Source organism: Dermochelys coriacea, chromosome 3 (assembly GCF_009764565.3).
Source record: "Dermochelys coriacea isolate rDerCor1 chromosome 3, rDerCor1.pri.v4, whole genome shotgun sequence".
In the NCBI taxonomy this organism is placed as follows: Eukaryota; Metazoa; Chordata; order Testudines; family Dermochelyidae; genus Dermochelys; species Dermochelys coriacea.
This window is the reverse complement of record NC_050070.1, coordinates 83686333-83699321: the sequence shown is the minus strand read 5'-3', so window position 1 is coordinate 83699321 and position 12989 is coordinate 83686333. Positions and strand designations below refer to the sequence as shown.

Here is a 12989-nt window from a genome sequence, read left to right as displayed (position 1 = left end):
CAAGAGTCTGATTGCAGAACTGGGGCCAAAGTTAGTAACAAAGAAAGATTTTTTTAAAACTTGACAGTCTCTTTAAAACATACCCATGTAGACAAAACATTTATATAAAAAAATATAAGTTCTGAGGACAAACATTTAAAGTGGTTTTCTCTTATCACCATAAGCCTCACCTTTAACAGAAGATTGTTTGGACTGATACTGTAGCCTTTAAGGCTCTCATGTAACTTCTGCAAGCATTGTACGACTCTTCGTTGTTGTTCATCATTCCCCAGCTCCTCTGCTTTGATCAGAAAGTCGTAGTGTTCTAAAGGTCCATTGCAAACCAACAAGGCCCTAGAGTTAGCATCTGCTAGAGTATTAGGGGCTATGTTCTCAGCTGCCTGAATTATGTATGCTGTAAAATAAGAAATAATTAACTGTTAATAGAAAGGTTCTGAAAGTTGTTTTATTATATTCTTAAACAATATACACATTTACACAAATTATTATGTTCAAAAATGGCTGCTACTTTAAATAAGTAGCAACAGAACAGTATAGATTAGCTAAATATGCACCAATATATTATAGGCAATCTCTTTGTATTTCTCTAAATAAGCTTTTTAAAATGTAGTTCAAAACTGGAAGTTGCTTAGTACGGGGGAGAAGGATTAAACATGTTTATATATATATATATATATATATATATATATATATATATATATAAACAAATAAATACACAAACTTTAAAAAAAACAATTAGAGCTGGTCAAAACTTGCAATTTCCATTCCACAGGAAATTCTATCATTTAGAAATCTGGCATTGTTGCAAACTGGAACAAAAACAAAACATTTCAAAACTTCCCACAAAATGAATTATTTTTTAAAAAATTCAATTAAATTGAAACATTTCATCCCGATTGACTTTTTTAATTTTATATTTAAACTAATATATACTCAAATCAAAATGATATGATCCAATAAGATAGAAATATTGAAACTAAATGTTTTGACCTTATCAAAATACTTTTTTCAAAACAAAATTGAAAACAAAGTTGAATAACGTATTTCTGTGGCAAGTTTTGATTTTGCTGAAACATTTTCTAACAGAAAACAGCATTGTGTCAAAAAAATTTTGACCAGCTCCACCCCAACAAAACACTGACAACCAGACAGTGCTATATTATCAGGGCAATCCTCAGATCAGTCTGGATGGTCCACCAGAAATCACCATCCCTGGAGGCAAACCCCAACTATTCCTGATTGGACCTGTGAGTTTGGATCCTGTATAGTTTCTTCAGAGCTGTCTTCCCTCTACACTATGTGGGGGGAATCAGTGCTATGGGAGTTTTGATTAGAAGGGAAGCCAGTGCCCCCATCAAACCCACGGAGCCTCAGTTTCTATTGGATACCCCAAGATTATAGAACAAGTAGTAGCATGAAACCTAGATTTATGGAAGGGAAAATAATCTGGTGCCGTACAGTTCCTGAATACAGGGCTGAAGGCATCAGTAATAGAGATCTCCGTCAGTAGACCACAACAGGCTCTCCTTAAAGATGGGGCATCTTTGTGCCTTGGACTTCACCTGTTCTGTCTTGCCAAACAGCAGCAGAAGCAGAAAGTGATAAACCCCCAGGTAGTCTCTTGGGATGGAAAGGAAAAGGCTTCCTCATTTACAGACATGGGAGATAGAGAGCATGTGTAAGTGTTGATAGAGGGTTCTGGGGGGAGAAACTGCTCACGGTTGTCCCAGAATAAACATTCAAAGCCGAGGTTTGTGAAAGAGGAGCACTGCTGCATCTTCACCACTAGATGGACAAGATCTGGTGGGTGACAGAAGAGGCATGGCTAAGCCCCAAAACCTGGGTGACATGTCTAATGTTTCAGAGTAGCAGCCGTGTTAGTCTGTATTCGCAAAAAGAAAAGGAGTACCGGTGGCACCTTAGAGACTAACAAATTTATTAGAGCATAAGCTTACGTGAGCTACAGCTCACTTCATCGGATGCATTAATGCATCCGATGAAGTGAGCTGTAGCTCACGAAAGCTTATGCTCTAATAAATTTGTTAGTCTCTAAGGTGCCACCGGTACTCCTTTTCTTTTTATGTCTAATGTTGGGACTGCTTCCAGTATCTACAAGAAAAGATGTAATCCCTCTAGAAACAGATTCAGAGAGAGGTCAGGAGCCAAAATATGTCATTCCACTGCACCATCTACTCTACAACAATAATTTGATACACATGGCCAGAATATACTTCTCAGTCATCCAGTATTTTACAAGACTGATCCATATATCATTAACATTGCTTATCTACTGTTACCTGTTCTTGAACAGATCCAGAGAAGGGGATTCTTCATTATTATGAGCAAAACATAGCAAAATGTACACCAGAATATTCTTCCTTCCTTCCTTCTTCTTACACTTCTTATTCTATCATTTTGTGGTAATGTCAACAATGCTTTCTCCATTTACGGTATATATCACTTCCCTGCAAGCTTTTATTTTCCAGAGAGTAGAAACTGGGCTCTGACCATTTCTCTTCTGGTCTACCCTCTAATGCTTGTATTATATATCACAGTTCTGTGTGTGTTTTCTCTATTTCCCTCCACACTCAAAAGTATCCTTCTTAAACTGTGAGGATTACATGTAATATTTCTGATATGTTCACAGCAGAGTGAAAAGCCACATCAGATTCCCCTAATTTTATATGAAATCTGTGTATTTATACAAAAACAGAATTGGCTTTTTTCACAAGAGTACTACATTCCAAGCTTGTTTATTTTGTTATACATTGTCACTCTCTCTTCTTAAATTCATTGTTTTCTAGAAATCTGACTCCAGTTTGTATCAGTATTTTTATTTCTGTTCCTAAAATACATGTATTCAAATTTAATCTCATTTTATTGCATGCAGCCAATTTTGCTGCCCTGCTGGCTGTCTACTACCCAAATATTACTGATCAACATGCCAGAAGATATTGATAATGAAATAAAGTGAAAGAAACCTCTTACTAACAGAAAATAAAAAACAAAAACTGAAGCAAACAAGAATACATGAACTTAGGGCTTGAAAAATCCATTTACAAGTATAAAAATTTTCCTGGCAAGCAAGGAACCTAAGAGCAACTTCTGCTGCATCTAATCTTTCTTTTTTAGAATATTGTTTATTGTTGCAAAGATCACCATTTGAGCGTAAACCAAACATAAAACAGTGCAGTGATATCTTCCTACATTTGTGATAGACAATTCCAGTCCCTCAGTCTTGCCAACCTACAGCAGGGTGAAAATTAAATTGAACCTTGTCAGTTTTTCCTGCTGCTATTCAGAAATTTGCAGCAGCACTGAAACTGATCCATCAGTTTTGATTTTGATTCGAGCTGTAAAGCGGTTAAAAAAAATTAATTGTGATTAATTGCAGTTAAATAATAATAGAATACCATGTATTTAAATATTTTGGGTGTTTTCTACATTTTGAAATATATTGATTTCAATTATAACAGAATACAAAGTGTACAGTGCTCACTTTATATTTATTTTTATTATAAATATTTCCACTGTAAAAAACAAAATAGTATTTTTCAATTCACGTAATACAAGTACTGTATTGCAATCTATTTATCATGAAAGTTGAACTTACAAATGTACAATTATGTAAAGTTCCAGTGTAAGACAAGCACTCAGTATGTATTTCAAACTTGCCGACGTTGATGTTCCAAGAGGCAGTGTTAAAGGAAGGAAATAGTAGTCAGGACTTCTGGGCTTGATTCTCATCTTTGCCATCAGTTCACTACATGACCCTGGGCAAGTCACTTATCCTGCCTATAGTTTACCCCTTATGGTACTCGCAAAAAGAAAAGGAGTACTTGTGGCACCTTAGAGACTAACAAATTTATTAGAGCATAAGCTTTCGTGAGCTACAGCTCACTTCATCAGATGCTGTAGCTCACGAAAGCTTATGCTCTAATAAATTTGTTAGTCTCTAAGGTACCACAAGTACTCCTTTTCTTTTCGCGAATACAGACCAACACAGCTGCTACTCTGAAACCTGCCATTATGGTACTATAAAGCTCCTCAGAAAAAAGTATTATTAGCCCTGGAATTCCGTTTTTTTCCCCCACACCGCTTCACTATTTTGATACGAGAGGACTGCCTGTGCTACTGCTGCTCATAGTAATAGCCCCATGTATAGTCCTTACGATTGGAAAGAAAATCTTGAAAATACGGTGTGACAGAATATACCCGTGTCCACTATTGTAGTAATCTTTGTACAAGGTATGCCTTGTGAGCTCTTATTTGAAAACTCATAATTTGCTGGTCATTATTGTCCTGGTAAAATCCTGTATATGAATTTATAAGATGCCACTGTTTAGTAGTATTAACACAGGTTCCAAACCACAGCCCTGCCCAAACAGAAGTTGGCAAACAGGTCTGCCTCACACAAAATGTGTGCTCTGCTTAATCTGCATTTAAGCAGTAAACAGAGTCATCAAGCAGGAAGGGAGACAAAGGGTAAACTAGGTGTAAACAAGGCTGATGGGCCATTACATGCTAAGTAACCATTCCTTAGCAGGAAAGAGGGCAGGGGCAAAAAGAATCTACATTAAGGCCTTGTCTACACTATTGAGTTTTGTCAACAAAAGGCCGCTTTTGTTGACAAAACAATGGATGCGTACACACTGCGAGGCAACCTTTGGTGGCAAAAATGTCCTGTTTTGGCAACAAAATAAAACTCCCCCGATGAGAGACATAAGGCTTTTTGCACAAAATTTTTGTCAACAGAGTGCCAGTGTCAATGCCACGCTTGATTTTATCGTTTTAGTTGGCCCCCAGGAGGTGTCCCACAATGCCCATCCTGACCGTTCTGGTCAGCAGTTTGAACTCCACTGCCCTGCAGCCAGGTAAACAACTATCCACCCCTCCCCCTTAGAAGCCCTGGGAATTTTTGAAATTCCATTTCCTGTTGGCTCTGCGTGGAGAGGTCTCATCACATCTTCACAGGTGACCATAGCAGCTTATCACAGCAAACATTCTCCCACTTGGACCACTGCAAAACTGCTGGATCTCCTCAGTATATGGGGAGAGGAGGCTGTGCAGTCCCAGCTGAGTTTGAGCAGTAGGAATTGGGATACCTATGGGCAGATTTCTTGAGGCTTGTGCATCTATGATTGGGACACGCTGCAGTGCAGAGTTAGATAAAGGAGCTGAGGCAGGTGTACTATAAGGCGAGGGAAGAGAACCATCGCTCCAGTGCTGCACCTAAGACCTGCCAGTTCTACAAGGAGCTGGACGCTATCCTCGGTGGCAACCCCACCTCCACTGCCAAGAGCCCTGTGGATACTTCGGTGGGCCTGGAGGTGGTGAAAAGAGGACCTAACCCAGAGGACGAAGTCATTGATGAACAGGTGGAGTTAGACGACAATGTGGAGCTCCTGGCAGGTCACCTGGTTCACCAATCCAGAGGCGTCTACCAGTCTCAGCAGTTGCTCTCTGACGAGCAAGAAGCAGGAGAGGAGATGCCTGGTAGGTGGCTGTGGTTTGTGTAGTGTGAAGGTGGGTTCAGGGTATAGAAATATACAAGGCTGGCTATTTGTGTGCTGAACTTTCCCCGGTACAGCCAATCAGCACAATAGAACAGGGTGTTGATGCATGCAGAGATCTCTCGGGAATCCACCAGAGAGAACTCTAGGAAAGTTTCCTGGAGGTACTCAACAATCCTCTGCCGAAGGTTCCTTGGCAGAGCTGCTTTGTTCCTTCTCCCATTGTAAAAAAATTTCCCATGCCATTCGGCAATCACTTGTGCAGGGACCAAAGCGGCACAAAGACAAGCAACATAGGGACCAGGGCGGAAGCCACAAGCATGTAGTAGATATGCCCTTGCTTCCCTGCTTAGCTTCAGAAGTAAGATATCTGCTAAAATGACCCCCGCCTGTGGAAAAGTGTGGGATAATTTTAGAATGTTTTCCTCTAGTTGGCTGCACTGCAACCCTTGCAGAGTGCTCTTTTCCCCATATAGAGTGGCCTCCCACCCCCAGCCAACACTCATCATTCTTTGGTGTTCGCTGAGATGTGTGCTTGCCAAGGGTCAGTGAGAAAGTTGATCATAGAATATCAGGATCGGAAGGGACCTCAGGAGATCATCTAGTCCAACCCCCTGCTCAAAGCAGGACCAATCCCCAATTTCTGCCCCAGATCCCCTAAATGGCCCCCCTCAAGGATTGAACTCACAACCCTGGGTTTAGCAGACCAATGCTCAAACCACTGAGCTATCCCTCCTCCCACAGAAACTTTTTTTTGAATTTGGTTAAACCTTATTCAATTAGGGTTAGTACCTTTGGGCTTCATAGAATATCAGGGTTAGAAGGGACCTCAGGAGATCATCTAGTCCAACCCCCTGCTCAAAGCAGGACCAATCCCCAATTTTTTTTGCCCCAGATCCCTAAATGGCCCCCTCAAGGATTGAACTCACAACCCTGGGTTTAGCAGGCCAATGCTCAAACCACTGAGCTATCCCTTGTTATGTTACCAGAGTGACATGAGTGCTGTGAGTGAACTTAATCATGCTTCTGTGCATTGTTCCTTGTGCTTCAGCAGATGTGGCCTTGAGGAACACCCTACACACACTTGCTGAGTGTCTCTGCGAAAGATAAAAAAGTGCCCAAGATGGAGAAAAGAAGACATATTCTGGGAGGTACTGCAGTTCTCCAATGCAGAGAAAAGGGAATACAAGGAGTGGAAAGACAGGACAGAAAAGAAAGTGAGTTTGTTAAGGATGCTACTGAGCGGATGATTAAAATCATGGAGGAGCAAATGCAGATGCTGAAGTCCTTAACAATGCTGCAGACTGAGCAGATGTGTGCCTGCCTTCCCCTGCAGCATATTCAGAACTCTTTTCCATGCCCCCTCCCAAACTCCATCCACACAGTCCTTTCCACTTTTTGAGACTTCTCGTTTTCCCGTTCACTCCACCCCCTCGGACAACTTTCAAAATGACAGCTAGTCCTAAACACAGCTCTGAGAGTCTGCCCGTCCCTAGTACCTCTTTTCCCCCCAAGCGTCTTTGTGTGTGTTGTTTCTTGTGCAGTAAAAGCAAAGTTTTTGAATGGCAACTCATCTTTATTTGTTTCCTACAAATTGAGATAGCAGGTGCTAGCAATACATACACAGGCAGTTTAATCATTTGCTTACTAGAATTTAAGGCCCCAAATGTCACCATTGTTTCTTAGGAAAACTACATGTAACGTAACACTGCAGCACAAATCATAAAGATATACATTACTGGTTCTCATTTTCAAAAAGTGTTGCCTCAAAGCTTCCCTGATTCAAATTGCCCCGCTCTGGGCCCCTCTGATAGCCCTGGTATCTGGCTGTTCAAAATCAGCAGCCACGCCTGAGCAAACCTTTCACCCTTAGCTTCACAAAGATTATGCAATGTACAAAACGCGGCTATGACCATGGGAATATTATCCTCATTGAGGTCTAACTTGTCATAAAGGTATCGCCAGCACACCTTTAATCTGCCAAAGGCACATTCCACTGTCATCTGGCACCTACTCAGCCTATTGTTGAATTGCTCCTTACTTCTGTCTGGGTTTCCTGTGCAAGGTTTCATGAGCCATGGTTGTAAGGGGTCTCCCAGAATCACTATAGGCATTTCAATATCCCCCACTATAATCTTCTGGTCTGGAAAGAAAGTCTTCACTTGTAGTTTCTATACAGGCCAGAGTCCCTGAAGATGCATGCATCATGCATCTTCTTGGACCACCCCACGCTGATGAAACGCCCATGGTGATCCACAGACACCTGCAACACCGTGGAGAAGTATACTTTCCTACTGATGTTCTCTGTCGCAAGGTGGTCTGATGTCAAAATTGGAATATGTGTGCCATCTATCACCCCTCCATAGTTAGGGAAACCCATTTCTGCAAAGCTGTCTGCTATTTCACACACATTTCCCAGAGTCACAGTCCTTCGTAGCAGGATGCAATTAATTGCCCTGCATACTTGCATTAACGCAGTCCCAATAATCAACTTCCCAACTCCAAATCGATTCACGACCGACCGGTAGCAGTCTGGACTCACCAGCTTCCACACAGCGATTCCCATTCTGGTGTCCTTAGGCACACAGTTACAGGAAGGTGGCTTTCTGCATCCAAAAGTTCTGTAGCCACTGCTCGTCATCCCAGATCTGCGATATGATCCCACCATTCAGTGCTTGTTTCCTAAACCCAAAAGCGATGGTCCACCATCTGCAGCTGTTCCGTGAATGCCAAAAGCAATAAAGTTGCTCCTGTCCATAACGCACAGCATGTCAGGCAACTGGGAGCCTTCTTCAGGTAGGAACTTCGTGATCAACTGCACTGCCATCCACAATGTCTTCATGACGACAGTGATCAGTACATAAGAAAGCAGTGCGGGATCCATCCCTTCCCACAGAGATGGCGGGGTGAACAGCAAACAAGAGCCTTTGAAAAGTGCCATGAAAGAAAGCTGGAAGCCAATGGAATGATGGGACAGAAAACAATGCATCATGGGACACTGAGTCTGGTCCCAAGATGCACCACAATCCCCTCTGCCCTCCCACAAGACCTAGCAGCAGAATGTGTTGACCTGGACTGTGGGATACGTACCCACAGTGCATTGCACACACTGTCGATGACAGTTCCCCAACTGTGGACGCACTTTGCTGACAAAGAGAGCGAGTGTGAATATGCAATACTGATTTTTATTATAGAGCTTCTTGATTGTCGACATATCTTTTGTCGACAAAACTCTGAAGTGTAGGCAAGGCCTAAGACGCCCTTCCTCCTCTCTCTCTCTGTCCATTGATTCACTGCATGAGAAGGAACAAAGAAAACAGCCATTAAACAGAAGAATGAGTCCTGGCCTAAAAAGTTTGGCCAGTAAGACTGTTGAGGACCTGTGGTAAGAAAAACTTTGCTTTGAATTTAACATAGTTAAATTAGGCATTAGTTGCATTTTATCTCTATTTTTCTTGTAAAGATTTCGACTTTTATGCCTCATTACTTGTATTCACTTAAAAAGCTCTCTCTTTGTAATTAATAAACTTGTTTTATTGTTTTAGCTAATCCAGTGTGTTTAAACTGAAGTGTATGGGATATTCCATTTGCGATAACAAAATGTGTGCATATTATTTCCATTGATGAAATAACAGATCTATATAAATTTCTATTATCCAGGAGAAGGCTGGGCAGTACAGGACATACACCTCTTGGGGGAAAATCTGGGACTGGGAGTGCGTTGGGGTCACCCTGCAGTATAATTCAAGACGCTAAGAGCCTAAGTGTGGCTGGCTGGCTGCAGCCCACAAACAGACATAACTGTGAGTGACTTGCATCCTGGAGGCTGTTCATGATCAATCCAGGTCAGAGGCTGCAGCAGCAAAGCTTTGTAAAGGGCACCCCAAGTTGGAGGGCAAGGCTGACACAGCTACGCATTAGTCTGGATTGTACTCTGGTTGTGTCACACAGGGACAGAGCATAAACCAATGCAATGATGGATTCCCAACTCTGCAAACACCCTAAAACAATAGGTCTGAGAGGGGAGACCCTATTGATCTCAATGCATTAAGGCTGTGTCTACACTACAAAATCATGTTGACCTAATTTACATCGGCATATAGCCACCATAGTTATTAAATTGCTTGTGTGCGCACACATTTGGCTCCTTATGTTGGCAGTGCACGTCCGCATGAGGAGCACTCGTATGGATTGTATTGTCAGCATGAGGCATAGCGGGAAGGGTCCTGAAAGCTAGTAACAGTCAGCATAAGCAACACAATGTCTATGCTGGCACTGCATTGACCTAATTACATCTACGCTGCTTGGAGTAGTGGTGCTACTACATTGGCATAGAGAGGCACTTACATCAGAGGAAGCCAAATATAAGCAAAGACACTTCCACAGCTAGGTCAACACAAGGCAGCTTATGTCGACTTAGCCCTGTAGTACAGATCAAGCTTAAGTCTGTAACTTAAAAGGGTCAAGTTAACTAGCAACATTATTAACTATTCCAAAGTTTATCGTTTTTAGTACGAACATACAGCTAATGTGTCTTCCCATAATCCCAAACTGCTCTCGTTCCTCCACTACGGCAAAAATTTGTATGCAGCTGCTAAAGCCTCCAGATTTGCACTAACGCTTTCTTCCTTCCTCTAAGTGACGTGAAAGCATTTCCAGCACTCTCCGCTGTTATTTTATTTTATCAATAAAGCTTTAAAATTTAAACCCTTGGTGTGTTCCGTTATCTGCTCCCTTAATGATCCTGTGGCCTCAGACTGATCACCTGATGCTTCAGGCAGCTTGGTAACAACAATCTGTCACAGTTTTGGTGGAGAAATGCGGAGGGGAGGAACCCTGCAGAGAGCACCAACTGTTTTGTCCTTGGTATTTCATGTTTTCTCTGTCCGGCACTGTTGGTATTGCATGTTAAGGATTTTATATGATTAATGGTGGGCCCCACCCTCAGTCATAGGAGGACTGAAAACTTTAGCATTCCTCTTTCCACCCCGGTCAGCAGGGGAAGGGTGCAGGTGGGTATACCCCCAGTCGTAAAAATACCGGGCAATGGGAAGAGGGCTTAGAGTCCCTCTCTCCAAATGGAAGGGATAATTCTTGGTGCATGAGCCCTCAGTTGTAGTATAACTAAGCAAAAAAGAAAAACTTAAAGCTCCTCACTCTGTCTGCAAAGGGTTTGGGATTTGGTGCATAAACCCTCGGTGGTAGAGGACCGATTAATACGGAGGGAGACTTAGTGTCTCTCCCTCCAGCCCACGGGTGAGCATTGCAAGTCCCAGTGCCAACGTGGGCAATGTAAAATCTCAGGTAATTAAGAACACCTTAAGAGTGGTACTACCAAATTGTAATAACATGTTCAAAAAACAAAGGGTATAGCTGTGGACTCGGGAGTCCCGCAGTCGTGGGCGATGACATCAATGGTGGGTTCACGGCTGGACGCACGGGCATTAGGAGGCACGGACACGGAAGTCCGGCTGCCCGGCCCGCTGGTGTCATGGAAGTCGGGTGAATCTGATGCCCGAGCCACAGGAGAGGCAGCAAAGAGGGACGAAACCCTGCTGCCTCTTTCAAGGGGGGGGTGAGAACCTCTCCCAGTTGGAGAGGGCTCTCACCAAGGTGGGATACAATCCCTGGGGTGGCGGAGCTTCAAAAAAGCATACTTACTTGGCAGGATTTGTTAGACCTGTATGCCAAGTATAAAAAGCAAAAGGGTAAAAACCTAGCAGCAGCTGGGATTAATCTAAACTGCAGTGGCCATGTGGTATCAAATGTTGTCGGGACAAAAAGAACAGTTGGGGAAAAGGTGCGTACCTGATTGCTGGTAAAAAAATTAAGCAACTAAAAGCGCAAATTACTAACCAGGCTGCAACCCAAGCCTATGCTCAGAACAAGTTGCAAGCCTTAAAACAAAACTTCCAGACGAAAAAGGCAAAACGCACCTGCCTGGAAGCACTGGCTATGCAAGTACCAGTCCTTCAAGAACTCGTCAAGGATTTAAGCATTCGTATGCAAAATACACCACAAAGGCAGTGTGCTCACCATAAAAAAAAAATTAAACAGTTAAAACGCCTATTGGCCGTGCGTTCTGTCCAAGTGGCAAGCCTCACGGAAAATAAATCAGGTAACCCTTGTAAGGGCTTTAATCTCTCCCTCTGTGAGAAACCTCAATTTTGGGCAAAACCTTGTTGCACCCCCATAGCGGCTCTCATTAAAACTAAGGGGAGGTCCACCAAACAACTCCAGGATGGGGCTTGGGTCGAAACTCGGAGTATTTCAGCCAGAATTCAAAGTCTGCTGGGCCCGGCTAACATCTCCATGGTGGCTCGCGAGCTCCGTTTCAAATGAAAAAAGCTGCTACCTGGCTTCTTTCCCTCTAAAATATCATACATGTAAATAATTTGTCCCAGCCCAGCAAAAAATTAAGCGGGTGCTCACCGCTGCCAGCTCAAAGCTGGCCTCCCCCTAAAAACCACGGTGGGTCAGCTGCAGGGAGAGGGGTTGCTTGTTGTGCAAGCTGTGCCGAAAGTCCTTCTTTCCACCCAACAAAAACGAAAATATCTGTCAAATCTCGACCAGGCCCTGGAATAAACCAGGTTAAATTATTTTTATCAACAAAGTTTAATCGCGCTGGTCCTGAAGAAAATCCAGCCAGCGACCGCAGCACAGCGTCACTTGTCCCAACCTCCCTGAACCATTGCTCAGTTACAAAAGCTTGCAAAAGGGATAAATAATTGGTGAAGGGATAAACTGGGGCTTTGGGCTGAGGGCAAACCCGTCACCTGGAAGGCATTAAAAAATAAAATTATGCAAATTGCTAAGCATTTCAAAAAAACAATTAAAAGGGTAAAGGTGGCAGCACTCTAGGCCACCCAAAAGGTGGAAGGTACCCCCACATATACTAACTGGGTACCTGGGAATGGTGAAAAAAAGCCAGTTAAAAGCCAATCAAACCAGCACCCCAAAGAGGGCCAGTCTTTGCCGCTAACTAAGAAGGTATATAAAACCGAAATGGCAGTCCGTAGGCAAGCTTGACGCTCCCTCTGGGCTCTGGAGGAGGATATGAACAGATGGTATAAAAAACCCACCTTCATGTTAGTAAAAAGGCTCTTGGCCCTCTCAGCCAGGCGGGATGAATGGGCCGCCAGCATCTCCAAAACCCAGGCCTGCACAGTGGGTGATCCGCCACCCCTGCCCCAGCCTGTCCAAGCAGCCACCCTTTCTGTGGAGAATTATCGCCAGCTCCACGAGCAACTCCCACGGGCTAGGAACCTCAGGGAGGGCTTCGGTTAGGGCAGCCCCATTGTCGGCCAGGGGTCCCGCTGGCAGTATCGAGGTAAAGTAACCTAAAACTCCAACCGCCGCCCCAAAATTGCTGTTGTAGTCATTCAGAGTCCGTGCATGGCCCTGTTAGACAATGGGGCTAGTATAAATGTATTAAATTTTATCCCTGCTAAGGGCAACCCAGGACCTCCTACCCGG

General features: G+C 43.2%; 1 protein-coding gene across 3 annotated transcripts in view; it reads right to left on the bottom strand.

Moving 5' to 3' along the window:
* AFG1L (AFG1 like ATPase) overlaps positions 1–12989 on the bottom strand; it is a 150284-nt gene that overhangs the window by 128010 nt on the left and 9285 nt on the right. Inside the window, exons 1-2 of one of the 3 annotated variants that reach the window (XR_006279901.1) lie at positions 1563–1824; positions 171–394 (exon numbers count right to left, since the gene is read on the bottom strand). Coding sequence is in view for 2 of the 3 variants with exons in the window: in XM_043510773.1 (XP_043366708.1) it covers positions 171–394; positions 1563–1650 (312 nt within the window). In the remaining variant the exon portion in view is untranslated. Of the gene's footprint in view, positions 1–170; positions 395–1562; positions 1825–12989 lie in introns of those variants that run through there. The other 2 variants (XM_043510773.1, XM_038397569.2) reach the window with 2 other exon arrangements.